The sequence below is a fragment of the Budorcas taxicolor genome, chromosome 16 (genome assembly GCF_023091745.1).
Source record: "Budorcas taxicolor isolate Tak-1 chromosome 16, Takin1.1, whole genome shotgun sequence".
NCBI classification, from domain to species: domain Eukaryota; kingdom Metazoa; phylum Chordata; class Mammalia; order Artiodactyla; family Bovidae; genus Budorcas; species Budorcas taxicolor.
The window spans coordinates 8102468-8125147 of NC_068925.1; the positions used below are offsets into that span (position 1 = coordinate 8102468).

A 22680-nucleotide genomic window follows, 5' to 3' on the forward strand; every position below is an offset into this window, starting at 1 on the left:
GTGAGAGACCTGAGTTTGATCTCTGGGTTGGGAAGATCCCCTGTCGGAGGGCACGGCAACCCACTGTAGTATTCTTGGCTGGAGAATCCCATGGACAGAGGAGCCTGGCAGTCTACAGTCCAATGGGTCACAAAGAGTTGAACATGATTGAGCGACTAAGCACATGACAATATAAAAACAACTAAAATAATTTACCAAGTCAATAAATCAAGAAAAAACAAAAATACACCATCAACTGATAGATTCAAGATTTTTTTTTTAAGAATCAGCATTCATTCATTCCTGTTATGATTTTTAGTAAAATATGAGTATTCATTGCAATTTCATTGTCAATAATGTAATTACTTCTAAAGCACTAGATGCCTTCTAGGAAAACATACAATGGTTATTTGATTGTTGTTTTCATCAAAAAGTTCTTGTCGATGTAATAAGACAAAAACAATGAAAAGGGAATACAGATATTGGAAATTTTCAGACGACATGATTGTCTGCCTAGAAAACAAAAAATAAGTGATATGAAAAATATCACTACCTATAAGAGAGTTCAACATGGTTGTCAATTACAATATTAAAAAAAGTTAAGGTCAGAACAGCACAGTTTTAGAATAGTAAACAAAATTATAGGATCTGCCCAAATAAAGCAACAACCAGCATATTATTAACCAATGGTAATGTATGTCAGTAGGAATAGATATGGCCTAGTAATGATTGCAATTCTACTTTATTTTTATTAACTACAATCACATATCCACTGCTATATTGGTATAAATGAGACAAAATGATCTTAAATTTTGAGTATAAAAATGTGAAAAATGACATTATAAGGAGTAATGAGGGCAGATTTGCTCTAGTGTATTGTTCAAAACTGTATGGTTTTCGAATACGCTAAAATTACTGGATAGAGGTCAGTTCAGATGAAGTTAGATGGGAGGAAGGAATGCATAAACAAAGAGAAAAGAAGGAAGAGAAGAAGGAAGAAAGGGAAAAAAGAGGAAGGGAGTGAGGAAAGGAAAGAAGAAAAGAGGGAGGAAATAAGTAAAAGCACATTTAAATCTGGAAACGAAACTACTAAGAGGATATTTAAAATCAGCTAAAATCATGAAAAAAAAAATAGGAAAGATAAAAACTAAATTCTGTCTCACCCAATTCCCTGAGTACTAGAGAAATATCTGGTGCTGGATAATTCCCAAAATATACACTATAATAGGTCAGGAAGCAACAGTTAGAACTGGACATGGAACGACAGACTGGTTCCAAATAAGAAAAGGAGTACATCAAGGCTGTATATTGTCACCCTGCTTATTTAACTTCTATGCAGAGTACATCATGAGAAACGCTGGGCTGGAAGAAGCACAAGCTAAAATCAAGATTGCCGGCAGAAATATCAATAACCTCAGATATGCAGATGACATCACTCTCACGGCAGAAAGTGAAGAGGAACTAAAAAACCTCTTGATGAAAGTGAGAGAGGAGAGTGAAAAAGTTGGCTTAAAGCTCAACATTCAGAAAACGAAGATCATGGCATCTGGTCCCATCACTTCATGGGAAATAGATGGGGAAACATTGGAAACAGTGTCAGACTTTATTTTGGGGGGCTCCAAATCACTGCAGATGGTGACTGCAGCCATGAAATTAAAAGACGCTTACTCCTTGGAAGAAAAGTTATGACCAACCTAGACAGCATATTGAATCAAAGCAGAGACATTACTTTGCCAACAAAGGTCCGTCTAGTCAAGGCTATGGTTTTTCCTGTGGTCATGTATGGATGTGAGAGTTGGACTGTGAAGAAAGCTGAGCGCTGAAGAATTGATGCTTTTGAACAGTGGTGTTGGAGAAGACTCCCTTGGACTGAACAGAGATCCAACCAGAACATTCTGAAGGAGATCAGCGCTGGGATTTCTTTGGAAGGAATGATGCTAAAGCTGAAACTCCAGTACTTTGGCCACCTCATGCGAAGAGTTGACTCATTGGAAAAGACTCTGATGCTGGGAGGGATTGGGTGCAGGAGAAGGGGATGATAGAGGATGAGATGGCTGGATGGCATCACGGACTCGATGGACGTGAGTCTGAGTGAACTCCGGGAGTTGGTGATAGACAGGGAGGCCTGGCGTGCTGCGATTCGTGGGGTCGCAGTCGGACACGACTGAGCAACTGAACTGAGCTGAACTGAAGCTGCCTGGATTCCTGTACAGTTGTCATGAATCAAATAAGTCTCCCTTCTATATTATAAATAATAAATCTAAATGACATTTTTTTGTATCTGATGGAAGACAGGGTTCAAAAAGTGTTTTGCTAATTTTTTGTTTGTTTTTTTCATTTTAACTTTGAAAAGTGTTTGTATGAATGTATGTTTTAAAATCATCCATGTTCCTCAGTGATGTTGACTCAGATCACTAGATTAATTAACTCTGTTGCTTCACATGATATTATAATGAGAATGGAATTTGAAAGTTATTTAATGAGAGACCTTACACCATGCAAAATCATTTTCACTTCAGGAAAAAATCCAGTCGCTTGCAAGCTGTTACTTAGTCTTTGGCACATTTATATGTATTGGAGAATGCTCAACTTTATAGTTTCAGAACTGGGTAATATCATTCATAATTCTCATATTTTCTATAACTAATCCTATACATCACATTATGAATCATCTCATTTTAATAATGATGGTCATTTCAGTGTTTATTGACAGCCGTTGAGTAAGGTTAAACATTTCCAGTTACTTAAACTTGTCCTTATATGAAATGCTTTCCAGATACTCATTGTTTGCTTAAGGATTTAGACGATCTCATTTTAGTTAAAATATGCTCCTCTGCTGTATACCCGGTACTGCACTCCAGGTATTATCTGAATAATGCGCGGATACTATTATAAGCTTGATAATTCTAAGGAGCAAATCTACACGGCTTTTGTTTTATTACTTGTATAATAGCCATATGTCCTTCTCAAATTTGCTTTTGTATCCATAGCAAATTTGAATTAATGTAGCTTAATATCAGTGTCACAGTCACTTTATTAAAATGAACTTTCTTTCACTTGATCAATAAGGGAAGCAGGTCCAGTGATGGCTTTCCAAGATGCCAGTGGAGTTGTGGGTCTCTATGTGTGTGCATGTATTTCGTAGCATTTGTGAGTGTGAAGGTTTCCATATATGTGCAGGTGTGTGCATGGGCACAAGCATGCATGTAGAGATGTTCTGCTAGAAGATATTACTGCAATATCCATGGCTTGTTTCTAGAGAAATTAACAAGAAAAAGAATCTTCATTTTTGTCATTTTACACATAAAGTGAAAAAACAAAAAACAGAAATCACAAAAGAATACAAAAGAAAGAAAATATTGATGGGTGATAACATTGTCTTTAGGGAAAAGAGATAAAGAGTAATTCAAGTTTTTAGAATGTATAACTGATAAACCTTGGTTAGCAATTGATAACAAAAGCCCTTTGTTTTTACTGCATAAGAGATTGCTTTTAAAATATTCACAGATCTTTTTTAATATGCACCTTAGAATTTAGGAGTGAAATATTTCTCTAGGACATGAACATCTTCCTATGTCAATTATTTTCTCTCCAGTTTTTATCTCTCGAGTATCCCTACGAAACAAAATGCAAACAAAAAGCCAACCCCAAAACTATCTACTTTATATAGATTACATTAACAAAATTTTGTGATATTTAGTTCAGTTCAGTCACTCAGTTGTGTCCAACTCTTTGCGACCCCATAGACTGCACCATGCCAGGCCTCGTTGTCCATCACCAACTCCTGGAGTTTACTCAAACTCATGTCCATCGAGTTGGTGATGCCGTCTAACCTTCTCATCCTCTGTCGTCCCCTTCTCCTCCCATCTTGAATCATTCCCAGCATTAGGGTCTTTTCTAATGAGTCAGTTCTTTATATCAGTTGACCAAAATATTGGAGTTTCAGCTTCAGCATCAGTCCTTGCAATGAATATTCAGGACTGATTTCCTTTAGGATGGACTGGTTGGATCTCTTTGCAGTTCAAGGGACTCGCAAGAGTTTTCTCCAACACCACACCTCAAAGCATCAATTCTTCGGTGTTCATATTTCATTATAGGCCAGCTCTCACATCCATACATGACTACTGAAAAATCCATAGCCTTGAATAGACTGACTTTTGTTGGCAAAGCAATGGCTCTGCTTTTTAATATGCTGTCTAGGTTGGTTATAACTTTTCTTCCAAGGAGCGAGCGACTTTTAATTTCCTGGTTGCAGTCACCACCTGTGGTGATTTTGGAGGCCCCCCCCCAAATAAAGTCTGTCACTGTTTCCATTGTTTCCCCATCTATTTGCCATGACGTGATGGGACCAGATGGCATAATCTTTGTTTTCTGAATGTTGAGTTTTAAGCCAACTTTTTCACTTTCTTCTTTCACTTTCGTCAAGAGGCTTTTTAGTTCTTCTTCACTTTCTGCCAAAGGGTGGTGTCATCTTTATATCTGAGGTTATTGATATTTCTCCTGGCAATCTTAATTCCAGCTTGTGCTTCATCCAGCCCAGCCTTTCTTAAGGTGTTCTCTGCATATAAGTTAAATAAGCAGGATGACAATACACAGTCTTGAGGTACTCCTTTTGCTATGTGGAACCAGTCTGTTGTTCCATGTCCAGTTCCAACTGTTGCTTCCTGAGCTGCATACAGATTTCTCAAGAGGCAGCTCAGGTGGTCTGATATTCCCATCTCTTTCAGAATTTTCCAGAGTTTGTAGTGGTCCACACAGTCAAGGGGTTTGACATAGTCAATAAAGCAGAAGTAGACTTTTTTCTGGAACTCTGTTGCTTTTTTGATGATCCAACGGATGTTGGCAATTTGATCTCTGGTTCCTCTGCCTTTTCTAAATCCAACTTGAACATCTGGAAGTTCATGGTTCACGTACTGTTGAAGACTGGCTTGAAGAATTTTGAGCATTACTTTATTAGCATGTGCGATGACTGCAATTGTGTGGTAGTTTGGGCATTCTTTGGTATTGCCTTTCTTTAGAATTGGAATGAAAACTGACCTTTTCTAATCCTGTGGCCATTGCTGAGTTTTCCAAATTTGCTCACATATTGAATGCAGCACTTTCACAGCATCATCTTTCAGGACTTGAAATAGCTCAACTAGAATTCCATCATCTCCACTAGCTTTATTCACAGTGATGCTTCTTAAAGCCCACCTGACTTCACCTTCCAAGATGTCTGGCTCTAGGTGAGTGATCACACCATCGTGGTTATCTTGGTTGTGAAGATCTTTTTTGTACAGCTCTTCTGTGTATTCTTGCCACCTCTTCTTAATATCTTCTGTTTCTGTTAACTCCACACCATTTCTGTCCTTTATCGATCCTATCTCTGCATAAAATGTTCCGTTGGTATCTCTAATTTTCTTGAAGCGATCTCTTGTCTTTCCGATTTAATTGTTTTCCTCTATTTCTTTGCATTGATAGCTGAGGAAGGCTTCTTTAGCTCTCCTTGCTATTCTTTGGAACTCTGCATTCAGATGGGTATATCTTTCCTTTTCTCCTTTGGCTTTGGCTTCTCTTTTATTCACAGCTATTTGTAAGGCATCCTCAGACAACCAGTTTGCCTTTTTGCATTTCTTTTCCTTGGGGATGGTCTTGATCCCTGCCTCCTGTACTATGTCATGAACCTCCATCCATAGTTCTTCAGGAAAAGTTTTTTGTGTTTGTGAGCATTAAAATGTTTTCTAACTGTTCTTGAAATCTTAACTTATAGTAAATGTATTTAAGATTATTTGAGAAAATTTCAGATGATGATTATTCGGAATTCACCAAGTTTGAACACAGTTGCTTTTTACTCAGTATTTTGAAAATTTTATTGTTACACTGTCATTTGAGAGGAGTTGCTAGAATTCAGGGAGAAAGCAAAAGCATTTATTAGAATGCTACTATGTTTTAGAGTGTTGATACCAGTTTATAGTGATTAAAGGTAGAATATTCAGTCCCTTAAATGATCTGTCTGGTTGGTAACTTACCTCTGGTGACTTTAATGTTCCACTTGCCAGTACCACTCCTTTGTTGATCAAGCAATATTTAATATGAGACAGATAAATAAATAAGAAAGTAAAGTGTCCCATATGTCATGTCCCAAAATAGGCTCAAGGTAAAGAGAAGCCTTGCTAAAATTCTATTTCCAAGCCCAGGCCCTTAAGATTCAGTAAATCTGGGGTGGTTAGTTCATCTTCACTTTTGTAAGCATCCAGTTGATTCCTACGACAGGGAAAAAATTGGGACTACACTGATGAAAAATTATTCCTCAAACATATATGAAAGACTTTTGCATTATTGCTGTTTTGACCTACCAGGAAAGCCCTGAATCATACATACCACTCATTTATCTAGTAATACAGACAACTGAAATTAACTGCATATGATAGTTAAACTGAGTATATCTTTAAAATTAGAACATAACTGGTACTCTCCAAAAAATCAGTGTTTTAACTCACTTCTCATTTTCTATGGTGGGGATTCGCTCAAATTATATAATGTATTACATCACATAATTTGTTTTTATTTTCATATATCTTACTGTTTAGCTTAATTGTGTTTTTTTTGTTTGTTTGTTTGTTTGCAGGGTGCAAGTTGAATTTTATATGAATGAAAACACATTTAAAGAGAGACTAAAGTTATTTTTTATCAAAAACCAGAGATCAAGTAAGTCTTTCATTTTATTTCCCTGTCTATATTTTGTATATATGTTCACTGTAATAAAAAATACAGCTATACAGTCTTTTTTCAAAATATCTTTTATATACAAGAGTAAACTTGATAATCTCTGTCAGGCATTAATGTTTAAAAAGCAGTAGATGTTGCCTCTGGTGATGTCAAAGTATCTTGACACCTTTACAACTTCAAGTCTGGTATCATTTAGTAGACTTCTGAGTGGACCATTTGGATTGATAGAAATACTGAGGAAAGTCATTTAAATGAGGGTTCTCCATATTTTCACTGTGAGAGACACCTAAAGCTTGTTTTGAGGAGACTCTGGTGATTCCAGGTGACCGTAATGGGGAATAATTTTCTGATTTAGTGTTTAGTAGGGGTGAGTTTACCTATCACATCTAATAGCAAGAAGCATGTAGGATGTCCTGAAATGTACAACAACTTCTCCTGGAGGTTTAAAATCATGAAGTGCAGAGCCAAGCTCAGCGTATAACATCCCAGGAATTCTTGCCATAAAATATATTTGGGAAACTTTGGAACTTCAAGAGGGCATGAAATTGGCATAGTCACTGACCTCCTAAGCCTGTTTGGGGTTGAAGTGTCAGTCATCCTTCTTACCTCTCCACAATACCATGTATTTTTGAAAAGTTATATATAGTGAACCAGTATGCAATGTTTTTTTCATGTGATTATTGCTTACGATGTCAATAAGCAATGGAAATAGTTTGATGTAGACTCTACTATTTCACAGTTTTGACCTCTGAATCCTCTTGGGTGGTTTAATGTGCTTCTGTGGGTTCATAGAGAAAAACTTGAGTTATGAGAAGTTGCCTAAATACTGACCACAGGAAGTATTTCAATCTGTAAGGCACACAAATTACAGAATCTTAATGGCTGGTTAGTTCAGGGTTAGGTTAAGTGCTTCTCTAATCTGATTGGTTAGAGGTTGCACCAATAGATATTACTTGAAGAGTCCACATTATTTGCATAGAAGGTTTCCTTTATTTTAGTACTAAAAATTCTGTCTCTCCAGGCCAGAAAGAATACCCAGCCTTGACTAAACTATCATTTAAGGAGACCAGTTCTATAAAACCAGGGCAATTTCATTAACAGTTTAAAAGACTTTATTAAGAAACTAACCTGTATGTACCTAGCATTTTAATAGGAAAACCAAGGAAAAATTATGCAATTAATAAGCATTAACCTTTTACTGTTAAGTATTACCTTAAGTACACTCACCTACAGCAGAGTAAAAACAAAATGGCATTTCATTTGTAGATTTTATTAAGAAACAATTATTGGAAGACCTTTCTCAGAATTTTATTCATAATGTGTAAATCTGGTACCACCTGATAATTGCAGGAAAGGTAATGCTTCTATTAATCAGATTTTAAGCACACTTTGCTTAATGTTAATTAGTCCTCTCCAACATCAACTATCACAGCCATGTACAAAGATACGTCCATGGCTGTGTTATTTCCCACAAAAAAATTTTTTAAGATTTCATCAGTATTTAAACCTATAATGAAAAGTTAGTTGAATCTCAAAAATGGCGGTGTGAGTGTATATATTTCCCATTATATGCTATTAGGATTTCTTGGTAATTCTATAATTACTATCTAAATGTATAATACATAATTATATATGATTATATTTTCTGTATAATCAAATCTGCAAGGTGCTCAGAAGATACAATGTTTATAACTTAGATTTTCTGGCTAATTAAAATTTATTCCCAAATTTATAGATCTATAAAATGGTTAAACTTTTAAGCATACCTCAGCCAATCTTGGTTGGATATGATTTTTATGGCTTTGAATGCTTAAAAGTTGAATTACTTAGTGTATAATATCCACTATTGTGGTTCATACAAGCTGTCATTCTCATTTTTTGTTTCAATTTCAGGCACTTAAAACTTCAGAGTGGGTATACAATTATGGTAGTGTAGTTTCTAAACATAATTTAAGTGCTGTACTTAATATTGATATCTTTGACAATTCTTTTTAGTTATCTGTGAACTGAGTTTAAATGAAAATCCAATTTCTGTTGTTTGTTTAAAGGTCTAAGAATACGTCTGTTCAATTTTTCTCTGAAATTATTAAGCTGCTTATTATACATAATCCGAGTGCTACTAGAAAACCCTTCACAAGGAAATGAATGGTAAGGTGTCTTTGTCTGATTTTCTGCAATATGATTTTGATTAGTTTAAGTTGTATTATAAGTTTTGAGGTAAAACTGGTAATAACATTATGTTTGTTTTCGGTATACAACGTAATGGTTCAATCTTTGTATACATCACAATAAGTCTAGTTACCATACATCACCATATAATCCATCTCCTTTACCCATTTTGTGCCCATCCTCACCCTTTCCCTCTGACAACCAGCAGTCTATGAGTTTTGATTCATTAGCTTTTTTTTTCTGTTTACATGCAAGTGAAATCATATGGTATCTGTCTTTTCTCTGACTTATTTTATTCAACATAGTGCTCTCTGGGTCCTACCATGTTGTCACCAATGTCAAGCTTCCCTTCTTTTTACGGCTGAATGATCTTCCACTGTGTGTGTGTGTGTGTGTGTGTGTGCATCTTCCTTTTTCCTACATTCATCAATAAACACTTGAGTTGTTTCCATATCTTAGCTATTGTAAACACTACTGCATTGAACATAAGGGTGTGTATATCTTTTTGAATTAGAGTTTTTGAGTTTGGGGATGGGGGTATAAATACTCAAAAGTAGAACAGTTGGGTTATATGGTAGTTTTATTTACAGTTGTTTTTTTTTTGAGGAGCCACCAAACTCTTTTCCATAGTGACTTCACCAATTTACATTCTCACAAATCATATAAGAGGATTCCCTTTTCTCTAAAACTTTCAATCCTTTTTTTTTATTATTATGATCATTCTAACAGGTATGAGGTGATTTCTCATTGTGATTTCAAGCTGTATTTCCCTAATACTTGGATTTCCCTAGCAATGTTGAGAACCTTTTCATATATCTGTTGGACATCTGCATATCATATTTGAAAACGTGTCTATCTGGGTTCTGTGACAATTTTTATTCTTTTTTTGTTTGTTTTACTATTGAGTTGAATGAGTTCTTTAATATTTTGAGTATTAACTCATTTTCAGATATACAATTTGAAAATATTTTCCCATTCTAGGTTGCTTTTTCATTTTATTGATGGTATGCTTTCCTGTGCAGTAGCGTTTCAGTTTGAAATAGTCCCACTTGGTGTTTTTTTGTTTTTTTTGTTTGCCTTAATTGCCTTTGCTTTTGACATCAAATTCAAAAAATCATCACCAAGGCCTATATGAAAGGACTTACCACCTGTTTTCTTCTAGGAATCTTATGGTTTGGTTTCACACCTTACATTCAAGTCTTTCATCCATTTTGGGTTAATATTTATATATTGTGTAAGACCGTGGTCTTTGTTGTTGCTCTGCTTCCCAGGTGGCTCAGTGGTAAACAATGCATCTGCCAGTGCAGGAAACATGGGTTCAATCCCTTGATCAGGAAGATCCTCTGGAGAAAAAAAATGGCAACCCACTCCAGTATTCTTGCCGGGAGAACCCCATGGACAGAGAAGCCTGGTGGGGCCACGGTCCAGGGGGTTCACAAAGAGTTGGACAGAGCAAGAACAACAAAGATAGTGGTCTAGTTTCATTTTTTTATTTGTGTTCTATTTTCCCAGCTCAATATATTGAAGAGACTGTCTTTTCCTCATTGTATATTCATAGCTCCTTTGTCATATATTACTTGACCATATATGTATTTATTGTTGGGCTCTTTATTCCGTTTCATTGCTCTATGTACGTTTTTAATGTCAATAACATGCCATTTTTGTTGCTATAGCTTTAAGTATTGTTTGAAATCAGGGAGCATGATTCCTCTAGGCTTGTTCTTCTTTCTCAAGGTGCTTGGCTATTTAGAGTTTTTTGTGGTTCCATAGAAGTCTTTAAATTGTTTGTTTTAGTATTGTAAAAATGTCATTGGAATTTTGATAGAGATTACAGTGAATCTGTAGATTGCTTCGGATAGTATGGACATTATAACAATACTAATTCTTCCAATCCATGGGCACAGGATATCTTTCTATTTCTTTGTGTCTTATTTATTGAATAATTTATCAGTGTCATAGTTTTCAGCATACAGGTCCTTTCACCTCCTTGACTAAATTTGCTTCGAAGAATTTCATTCTTTCTGATGCAATTGTAAATGAGGTTGCTTTATTAATTTCTCTTTCTGATCTTCCATTATAATTTATAGACATGCACAGATTTCTGTGCAGTCATTCTACGTATCCACAGAGAGTTGGTTCCAGGACCCAAGCACGATACCAAAATCCGCAGATGCGCAAGTCACTTACGTGAAACGGCATAATATTTGCATATAACCCATGAACATCCTTTCATATACTCTATGTCATCTCTAAATTGCTTATAATACAAATCTAGTGTAAATGATAGTAAATAGCTGCTAGCATGGGGAAAATTCAAGTTTTGGTTTTTGGAAATTTCTGGAATTTTTTTTTCAAATACTTTTGATCCATGGCTGATTGAATCTGCAGATGTAGACCTCATGGATAAGGAGGGCTAAATGTATGTTGATTTCATATCCTGCAACTTTGCTGAATTTATCTATTGGTTCTAACAGTTTTTTGGTGAAGTTCTTAGGGTTTTCTATAGGCAGTCTCATGTAATCTACAAATAATTTCAGTTATACTTTTTTTTTTTTTCCAATCTGGATGACTGTATTTCTTTTTCTTGCTTAATTGCTGTGGTGAGAACTTACAGCACTCTGTTGATAAAAGTGACAAGAGTAGGCATCTTGTCTTGTTCCTGATCTCAGCGGGAAAGCTTTTAACTTTTCATTAAGTATGATGTTAATTGTGGGTTTGTCATATGTATGACCTTTAATATGTTGAGGTCCATTCCCTCTATACCTGTTTTGATAAGAGTTTAGAAATTGTTATAAAACCAAAACATAACACACACATTTTTGTGGCACTACACAGTATTTAGAAAGCCCTGTTCTTCCCCACCTAACTCCTCCCTAATCACACCTCTAAAGGACGAGAAGTTGCTGACCAGATTCAAGTGAGCCCAAGATACTCATTGGGCTGTATTTTCACAAATGAACAGGGTCACTATGTTAATGGGCTTCCCAGGTGGCACTAGTGGTAAAGAACCTACCTGCCAATGCTGGAGACGTGAGAGACCTGGGTTCGATCCCTGGGTCTGGAAGATCCCCTGGAAAAGGGCATGGCACACTCACTCCAGTATTCTTGCCTGGAGAATTCCATGGACAGAGGAGTGTGGCGGGCTTTAGTCCATAGAATCTCAAAGTGCTGGACATGACTGAAGTACGGATGTTGAATCAAAATTCGACAATGTCTTTTCTGTATCTGTTGAGTTCATTATATAATTTTTTACCTATTTGGTTAAAGTGCTTAGTATTAATGAGATGTTGAACCATCTTGGCATAAATAAATCCCAGGAATAAAGCCCATTTGATCATGATGTATGCATACTAAGTTGCTTCAGTGCTGTCTGACTTTTTGCAACTCTAACGACTGTAGCTGGCCAGGCTCCTCTGTCCAAGGGATTCTCCAGGCAAAAACTCCAGAGTGAGTTACTATGCCCTCCTCTAGGGATCTTCCTAACCCAGGGATCAAATCCGTGTCTCTTACATCTCCTGCGTTGATGCAGGGGCTCCTTTACCACTAGTGCTACCTGGGAAGCCTGCGTATCTCACAACTAATTATTATCGTTAGTTTTACTACTTTTTTCTTTTAACCTTAGTAGTAGTTTAATAAATAGTCAGTCCACTAGTTTTATTGTTATTTACCTTTACCTGTGAGATTTTTTTTTTTACCATCTTATGTTTTCTTGTTACTAGATAGTGCCTTTTCAGCTTAAAGAAGTCCCTTTAGCATTTCTTTAAATGGGGTTTAGAGCTGATAAAATCCTTTGGTTTTTGCTTGTCTCGAAACTTCTTTATCTCCCTTCAATTCTAAGTGATAACTTTGCCAAGTAGAGTGTTCTTGGTTGTAAGATTTTTCTTTTCAGCAATTTGAATCTGTCATGCCTCTCCCTCTCAGCCTGCAAAGTTTCTTCTTGAAAATCAGCTGATAGACGTATGGAACTTCCTTTGTATGTAAGAAGGTGTTTTGTTTTTTTTTCCTCTCTTGCTTTTAATATTCTCTTTAATTTCCGACATTTTTATTATAACGTGTCTCTCTCTCTGTGTTTATCTCATTTGTAACTCTCTAGTCTTCCTGGACCTAGATGTCTATTTTCTTCTGTAGGTTAGGAATATTTTCAGTCATTATTGCTTTGTATAAACTTTCTGTCCCTTTTCTCTCTCTCTGCCTTTTTTGTCATCCCTATCATGTGTATATTGGTCTTTTGGATGGTGTCCCATAAATCCCTTAAGCTATCTTCACTCTTTGTCTTTTTTTTTTAGCTGCTCTTACTGAAAGAATTCCGCTATCTTGTCTATAAGTTTGCTTTTTTTCTTCTTCTTCTGCTTGATCTAGTCTTCAGCTGAAGCCCTTTGTTACATTTTCCAGTTCAGTTATTGAATTCTTTAGCCCTGTAACTTTCATTTTGGTGCTTTCTGACATTTTCCATCTCCTTTTTGAACTTCTCACTGTATTCATGTTTTCTCTCAATTTGGTGACCATATTCATGGGCATTATTTTGAACTCTTTATCAGGTAAATTACTTATCCCCATTTCTTTAAGGATTTTTAAAAATTCAATCTTGTTCTTTCTTTTGGAAACTATTCCTCAGTTTCCTCATTTTGCTTTTCTCTCTGTGTTTCTTTATATTAGACAAAATGGGGAACCTCTCCCAGGCTTGAAGGAGTGTCCTTGTGTAAGCCGTGAACCTTACTGTTCAGCCCTGCCCTAGCTTTTGGTTATCTCTCAAATCTTTGTGATTGTTTAAACATCCTGATTTATTCTTGATAAGTTCCAGATTTTGAGGTTGTACTAAGCCCTGTTGTGTTCAAAGGTAGAGGTCTCAGTCAGCCCCTAGTTTTGGCTAAGTGAAAGCCAGACCCTTGGGGAGCAGCTTTAAAGTCCTGTGGGACCACTGTCTTTGCTGGCCTTCAGACAGGTGGTTTGGATGTGACAGTTCCATAAGTCAGGGCTCCAGATGAGTGTGTGTGCTCCTCTCTGTGAGACCCTGGTGAGCTGTAGCAAGGCCTGAGAGAGTGCAACGATAACATTCACTCCCCTGGCCTTCACTCCCCAGAACTCCTCTGTAACCTCTCGATATGTGGAAGGCCTGAAGCTTCCCTCACACTGAGACTCCAGCACAGGAATATAAGCCTTTTTTAGTGGCAAGCTGGAGATGTGTTGCAGTCTGCTGTGTCATGTTGTGGGGGTGGTAGCCTGCCCAAACTGTCACTCCCTTTGTTTCAGTCTCCTGGGTGCAGAAGTGCAGGCCACCAGAGCTGGGTACCCAAGGGGCATCTGCTGTATGAACTGCCTGCACCAGCAGGGCTCAGTGGGGCCCCAGGATGGGGGGAAGTGGTGCTAGCAAGGAGAAGGAGCACAGAGATGGCACCTGATTATCAGGCACCTACGCTCCCTGATAATGTCCAGAAAGACCCCTGTGCCCTTGGCAGTTGCTTTAAGATTGGCTAGGAATGATGCTAAAGCTGAAACTCCAGTAACTTTGGCCACCTCATGCAAAGAGTTGACTCACTGGAAAAGACTCTGATGCTGGGAGGGATTGGGGGCAGGAGGAGAAGGGGACAACAGAGGATGAGTTCGCTGGATAGCATCACTGACTCAATGGATGTGAGTCTGAGTGAACTCCGGGAGATGGTGATGGACAGGGAGGCCTGGCATGCTGCAATTCATGGCGTCGCAAGGAGTCGGACACGACTGAGCGACTGAACTGAACTGAATGCATCAGTCCTGGGTGTTCATTGGTAGGACTGATGTTGAAGCTGAAACTCCAGTACTTTGGCCACCTGATGCAAAGAGCTGACTCATTTGAAAAGACATTGATGCTGGGAAAGATTGAGGGCAGGAGGAGAAGGGGACGACAGAAGATGAGATGATCGGATGGCATCACTGACTCAGTGGACATGGGTTTGGGTGGACTCTGGGAGATGATGATGGACAGGGAGGCCTGGCGTCCTGTGGTTCATGGGGTCTCAGAGTTGGACACGACTGAGTGACTGAACTGAACTGAATGCATCTCCTGCTGATGTGGTCTAGGTAGTTTTCAGACTGCTGGCTTTTCTCTGGGTTTTAGGCTTTCCAGGTGGCACTAGTGGTAAAGAACCTGCCTGCCAATGCAAGAGACAAAAACGATGCAGGTTCAATCCCTAGGTTGGGAAGATCCCCTGGAGAAGGGCATGACAACCCACTCTGGAATTTTTGCCTGGAAAATCCCATGGACAGAGGAGCTTGATTGGCTACAGTCCATAGGGTCACAAAGAGTTGGACACCCTGAAGTGACTGAGTATGAGTAGGGTGACTTAGTCTGCAAGAAGTGAAAGTTGCTCAGTTGAGTCTGACTCTTTGTGACCCCATGGACTATATATATAGTCCCCAGAATTCTCCAGGCCAGAATACTGGAGCAGTTAGCCTTTTCCTTCTCCAGGGCATCTTCCCAATCCAGGGATCCAACCCAGGTCTCCTGCATTGCAGGCAGATTCTCTACCAGCTGAACCACGAGGGAAGCCCATTTCTTCTAGCACTTCGTTCCATAATTCTAAATAATAAGTGTGCACTGCTCTTCCTTGGTTTGCCAACTTTGGATAGTAACTAGGAGCTTCCTGCTTTGGTAGATCAAACTTAGTCTGCTTATGAGCCCCTTATGAGCTTCCTGTACCCCACACCTTTTGGGTCTCCTGAACCTAAATCCTACTGGTTTACAAAGCTGCTGTTTCTCTAGGCTCATTTCTCCAGGTCCCAAGAATGTCTGCATGGAGCACAGATCCTGCTCCACACAGAGAAGCCCTGTGTGGTGAGATCCCTCCTGCGCCTGGGTCACTGTGTCAGAGGCAGGGTTTTTGATAATACTGCATCTCTGCCTTTCCTTGTTGTGTTATTGTTTAGCTGCTCAGTCGTGTCCGACTCTTTGCAACCCCGTGGACTGTAGCCCACCAGGCTCCTCTCTCCATGAGATTCTCCAGGCAAGAATACTGGAGTGGGTTGGCATTTCTTCCTCCAGGGGATCTTCCCGATATAGGGATTGAAGCCATGTTTCCTGCATGGGCAGGTGGATTCTTTACCACTGAATCACCTGGGAAGCCGCCTCCCTTTCCTATTGGTCTCATTATGGCCCTTGTATTTCTTGTTGTGGAGAAGCTGTTCTGCTAGTTTTCAGGTCTTTTTCAGAGGAAATTGATCCATACATGGCTATAGATTTGGTGTGTCTGTGGCAGAGGTGTGTTCAGGATCTTCCTACACTGCCATCTTGAATTACCTCCTGAATGTAGTATAAGTTTAAAGAATGCTATATGAAATTTATTTCTTCAATGTTTGTCACAAATAAATCGATGTGGTTTTCAGTTAATACATGAATGTAATCTTTGTAGGTTCTTTTAATATATCTCTTTTTTTGTTTATCTAATTGTCTAATGCTAATACTTGCCATCTACCCACACAGTTTTTATTGCTAGTCGAAATACTGTAAGTAATGCTTTGAAATGGATCAGTCTCTTTAAAAACCCAATACTTTTCTGTTCTTGATTCACATATACTCCAGAAAGGTTTATTGTTTTGTATTCCAGCTTTGTACGTATTTTCAGTTATAGTTTAGAGGCCACTTTGAAAAAATAGTTCCTTGAGGACATTATTCTAAGTGAATTAAGTCAGACAAAAAAATAAATATTGTGTGATCTCACTTATATGGGGGAAATTTTAAGACAAAACAAAGCAACAACAAAGCTAGTTATTTACTCTTGAATAGAAACAGCATTTATTCAGCATTTATCGGGATGCTTAATTCAAGTCTCAGATTTAGCTTGTGTAGTTCTTTATCTAATTTGAGTTAAATGACATTGATTTATTTTGACTTACTTTTCCATTCATTATTGCTTTTATTAAATTGCATATCTATTCCTTTAAAGGTTCTCCTTTTAATTTCTGTCCTTGCTAGAAGCAGTAGGAAAGGGGACTGGGTGTGTGATGGCCTGAATAATTATTATCTCATCACACACCTTGAGTTTCTGTCCAGCCTACTAAATTGAAAATAATTTTCAGAGCTGAAAACAAATTTGATGGCTAACTTCTGTACAATTATTTTTTTCATGTAGAGGTTTGCCCTAAGAAAATTTAAGAAAAATTAAAAGATCAAAGTAAAATGGAAAATGAAGGCATAATATACATTTAAATGAATTGATTACTCTTTGGCTTATTTAGACAGTGAAATGATTTCTTATGTGTTAAAGGGTTTGGAGATAAGCTAAAGATTAACAAGTGAAATTTCATTGTGTAATAATTTATGTAATAATTTATTTTGAAATAATAAATAATGAAATAATTTAGTGAATGTAATATGGTTATTTTACTACCTCTTTATTGAATACTTAGCATGTATTCATAGTGCTGAAAGTGAAGACATAGCCATGAAAAGTAAAATTCATTACCCTCTGGAAATTTTCAACCCTTATAAAGGTTTATATTTTAGAGATCTTGTATTTTCTCTCATTGGGATGGTTATTTTATTTACGTTATTTCCTTCAGTACACACTTAATCTTATTATTCCCACTTTCATGTAAAGAAACATGTGTTTTCTCCTCTTTGTCCTTCATGGTGAGAACCTCAGCACTAATCATATTAACCCTGTTTAACTTACTGGCCTCAGGAAGCCAGCACTTTTCCTGCCTCCCACCCCCCAAATTCTAACTACATGTTCATCTTCTCCCCTTGGAGGTTTGATAGTCATAGCAAAGTTGTCATGTTCCAATTGGCTTCTGTGATTTTCTGCATCTCAGTGAATGACAACGCTATCCTTCCCCAAACCCTGCTCCACCCACAGCCTCCCACATTTTGGCTGATAGCAACTCCATCTGAACAGTTGCTGAGGCCAAATGTTTTGGAGTCAGTCATTCTTCATTTCTCTTTTTTCCCCTCACATTCTCCAGCATGTGCAAAACCAGCAGAAAATTCCATCATGTCTACCTTCAAGATGGATCCAGCATACAGTCCCTTCTCGGTGCTACCATTCTGGCCAAGCCGTCTCCCCTTTACCCAGATTACTGTACCCTTCCTCACTAGTCCTGCTAATTCTCCCTTTTCCCCTTTTTGGTTTATTCTTAATGAAGCAGCCAGTATTCCATTAAAGTCAGATCCATGCACAACTGTAATCTGAGTATTGAAGTACCTACGAAGGATGTAAGAACCCCGTTTTCCTCCTGTTACTCACCACTTCTCCCCCACACCCATTTTGCTCTGCCACTCTGGCATCTTCTCTGTTCCTGGGTCACATTAGTCACTCTGCCGGCTCGGGGCCTTCATACTTGGCTCTTGCCTCTGTCTAGAATTCCCTACAATCAGGTCACTCTGGCATGCTTCCTCAGATCTTTTTACTCAAAATCAGATTTGTAGTGACAGCCTAGCTGAATATCCTGTTTAAAACTGTATTCTCCTCTCAAGACTCCTTGGGATACTTTTTTTCCCCTTTCTTTTTACATCTATCTCCACTGCCTCTGTCTCTTTCATATGGTGTACGTGTGTTACGTGTTAATCTTGTTTTCTGTGCATTCCACGTAGATTGCAGTGGATATTCCAAGAGGGCACAGGGTGTTTGTTGTCTGAATCCTCAGAACCTGGCACCAGTGTGGCACTGAGTAGTTATTTATTACACGAGTAAGTGAGTCGAGGAGGCAGTGAAGGTCCTTTCCAGTCTGACCTTTGCTTCCTTCACCTCAACAGTCTCACGCTCCAGCCGGGCTGACCTGCTGGAAGCTGCTTATACATACTCGGCTCTCCGTTGTCTCAGAAACTTAAACATTTGCTCCCAGTTCTCAGACCTCTGTCTTCCACTCCTGTCCCTCCACATCCATTGTTTCTCACCTTACCTCAGGACCCCTGGACCTTTTGGATAACAATATGTTGGATAAAACTTGACCTGACACTCTTCCTTGACATCATGCCCTATAACCTGGTGCCACTGTTCTCGGAGGGATAGCAGTCTTGGAGCAAAAGTTTTATCTCCCTCTCCTGGGATTGAACCTAGATACCAGTCCACCAGGCGCTAGAGACTGGAAGCAGAATTCTCTGATTCTTACCCAGTTTGGAAGCAAAAATGTCACAAGGAGGCAAAAACTGCAAAACAGATACAAAGTTTACCGTTAGAGACACACAGCACAATGGGAGAACACAGAGAAACAGCTTGTTTTATTTAAGTCAGAAGCAAGACTGAAACACAAACCCAGAGAGGAAGGGTATGGGCATCCTCTCTAATGAGAAGCACAATAAGTCACAAACTGGACTGACATCCACACTCAGAGAGAAGTGCAGGAGTCCTGAACAAGGAACACAGTTAAGAGGTGACTTAAATCGCGTATATAGGACAGTCCTTCTGGGTCTTGGTTTACGTTTGGCCAGTTATCTTGTTTCTTTCTTCACTAACTGATCCTAAGACCCTCCCCAATGTGCATGTATATCTTTTCAATAAGATGTATCCCATCTCACCTATGGGTGCGTGTCCACACTTATTATGGACCCCCTCCCTTTTTGACCCTCAAGGAGCCTTCCTTCACATGTGCAGAAGTGAAGTCTTCCTTGAACTCAGGAGTGGGCCCCTTATCTCTTTACTTCAGCAGAGCTCAGCTTCAGCCACTAGCTTTGTCCTCAGAGTGTCTGGGTGAGAACAAAGCTTCAATCTTACTCCACTAAACAAACACCAGCTGTCCATTTTAGGAGTCCGTCTATCTCCTATATCACCACTCTGGGTTAGGAGTAGTTTCTGAGGATTCTCCAAGTGTCCCCCATGTATTTCTGTCACTGAAACACCCGCATTGTTTTCAAAACTTGGTGATTTATAAATGAAATGTACTTTAGAGATACCTGAGAATCATAAAATGAGGCACGACAGAATCCTTTTTACAATGAAAGAGTATTGGCAAGTAATAGAAGAGTGAAATAATATTATTTGAAAACATTGAGCAGTTTCCAATAATTAACTTCTCTGTCATATTAGTAAGAATGTTCAGCTGTAATTATAGAGGGTATACATTTGAAAAATTAGATTACTGCAATTAAAAAAGCATAACAAAATAACTCATGGCTCCATTTTGAATACATTGTTCTGTTTAGTTACTGTCAGGGTAGTATTGGTTAATGAAAAACAGCAGTGACCTTTACAGACACAGACTCTATTTTAAAATAATCAGGCTAATTTGGCAAAGAGATTAATTGAATTAGAAATTCTGACATAACAAAGATGCAGATATTTTGTGCCACTTTGCTTTATTTTGAAGTCCCAGGAGTCGAAACTGATATGAAAATGTAGTTGTGGACAAACGGAAGGGTATGAAAAGAATTTTACTGTTAATGTATGAAATTGTGCAAATGGCAAGCTCTCATGGAGGCACAGTTTGTAATCAATGATTTAAAGGCATTAGCAAAGGAAACACACCTAACATGTAGTTTATGGATTTCATTGAGAGCTGAGACATCAGCATTGTCTTATTGCCTGCTGGTGCTTACAGTTCTTCACTAGGTCAAAACTTATGCATCCTTTCCCACTTTAAAAATTGTTGAAGTGATTATTAATTTTCAATATCAAATGACAAAGACAAAGTAAGAATCATGTAAATGTGCTCATATTTTATGGTAATTGGATTTACATTTAGAATAAGTGCCTAACAGAGCCACAAGTATGTTGACATGATGTTCTAATTTTAAAGACCATTTCTTCATTTGGGTAATAACTATTAAAATAAGAAATTTAATTTTTGCAGTATGTTTAAATATCTGATGACCAGTGAGATTGAATATCATAATGTTGACCTTTTCTTCTCTCATATGCATTGATTATAGCATCCCCAGGTGTTTCAACAGGCAATCTGAAAAATTCAAAAAGATTTCTTTACCAGATTCCAGTGTTGGTATTCCTAGTCAGGGTTCATCTTCTCCATATGGTGATGGTCACACACACACACAGACATACCCTATAGCATGGTACGTTCAGTGTCCTGCATGCAACCCACTTTCATTCGGTGGCTGTTTGCTGTCCTAAGACCCTACAGCGCTTTGTAGTCAGCTTTCAGAATGATGAAGAGAACGTGGGAAAAGATACAGTTGTTAAAGTTATTGGCTGACAAAGGAGTATTGCTTTTACTTGTGTTTCATACCCAGATCTCACTGGGGAATCAGTGACACAGTCATACCATGACACGGAGGCTAAGAAAGTCACCTTTGGCCAAAGAGTAGCTTTTTACACCCAACTCGGTACCATGGAAGGGGAAAAAAATAATATTGATAGAAAGCCACTTCTACCTCAGCCCATGTGTGTCTGATGGAAAGACTCTTAAGAGTCTATTATTTCAAAGACCCAGCGTTTAGTCCTCTCTGCCACATCTCCAACAGTGGTGTGAAGTATTGTTGTTATTTTAGTCTCTAAGAAGTGTCCAACTCTTTTGTGACCCCATAGATTGTAGCTCGCCAGGCTCCTCTGTCCATGGGGTTTCCCAGTCAAGAATGCCATTTCCTTCTTCTGGGGATCTTCCTAACCTAGGAATCAAACCTGCATCTCCTCCATTGGCAGGCAGATGTTTTACCACTGAATCACCTGGGAAGCCCGGTGGGAAGTATACCCATTTTGAAAGGATTCAGTTATTGGGAAATCTTCGTAATATATTATCAAGACTCTACTATGCTTCAGTATCCTGGTCACATGATAAATTTATGTTAAATTTTGTCCCTCCTTAAAATGTGGCCATACCTAGTACTCATTTGTTAGGATTTGTTATGATTAAGAGAGTGTCATAATTTTCCTCTTTGATTAAGTGGTCTTACACTTTCATTAATACAATACAAGCTTGCCTACTGAGTTTGGAGCTCTGTCAACCCAAGTTCCTCTTGAGCTGTGACCCATAAGTCTTTCATTTGAATTCTACCCCACGCAGTGACCCTATAACTTTTCTGTGTTTACCAGATGCTTGATTCTTCCAGTTAACATTTTTACCCCTGACCTCCTCCTCTGCTGCCAAAGCAGTTCTGACAGTTTCAGCAGCTATTTCCTTACCATTAGGAGAGGTATTTATTCACCATAAATAAGTGAGCTGTCAAGAGTGGCTGGGGTTGCATGTCATTAACTTTCCATATCTAACTACTGTTATTTCCATTGTTTGATATAGTTCTTCCAGTTTTCATAATCATTCTTCAATGTGATTTTTATCTATAGGCCTAGTTAAATCATATAAATAATATTTATATGATATTATTAATATAATAAATAAATAATATTTATTTTTACTTATATATTATATGGTGATGGTAGTTTAGTTACTAAGTCATGTTTGACTCTTTACAACCTGCTGTAACCCGCCATGCTCCTCTGTGTATGGGATTTCCCAGGCGAGAATGCTGGAGTGGGTTGCCATTTCCTTCTCCAGGCGATCTTCCTGACCAAGAGATCGAACCCACGTTTTCTTCATTGGCAGGTGGATGCTTTACCACTGAGTCACCTGGAAAGCCCATAATCTATTACACGTATATAATATTATTTATATAATAATAAATTAATAAATTAAAATAGCTAGATAATATAATTTTATTTTTATTTACTTTTAAACATATGTATTTGTTTATTTGGCTGCACTGGGACTTAACTGTGGCATGTGTAGACCTAGTTCCCCAACCAAGGATTGAATCCCAGCTCCCCTGCACTGGGAGCCCAGAGTCTTAGCAACTGGACTACCAGGGAAGTCCCAAAGGCTGTTTTTATGTTCGTTCTTGTTGTTATGTTCTTATAGTTTTAAAAAGTGAAATCTGTTTTATTCTTATGATTGTACAAATGGTTC

At 38.1% G+C, this 22680-nt stretch overlaps 1 protein-coding gene across 1 annotated transcript in view; it reads left to right on the top strand.

The window, feature by feature from the left end:
- KCNT2 (potassium sodium-activated channel subfamily T member 2) overlaps nucleotides 1-22680 on the top strand; it is a 436616-nt gene that overhangs the window by 122077 nt on the left and 291859 nt on the right. The window contains exons 2-3 of the mRNA XM_052653896.1: nucleotides 6587-6666; nucleotides 8736-8835. Coding sequence (XP_052509856.1) covers nucleotides 6587-6666; nucleotides 8736-8835 — 180 coding nt within the window. The remainder of the gene's footprint in view (nucleotides 1-6586; nucleotides 6667-8735; nucleotides 8836-22680) is intronic.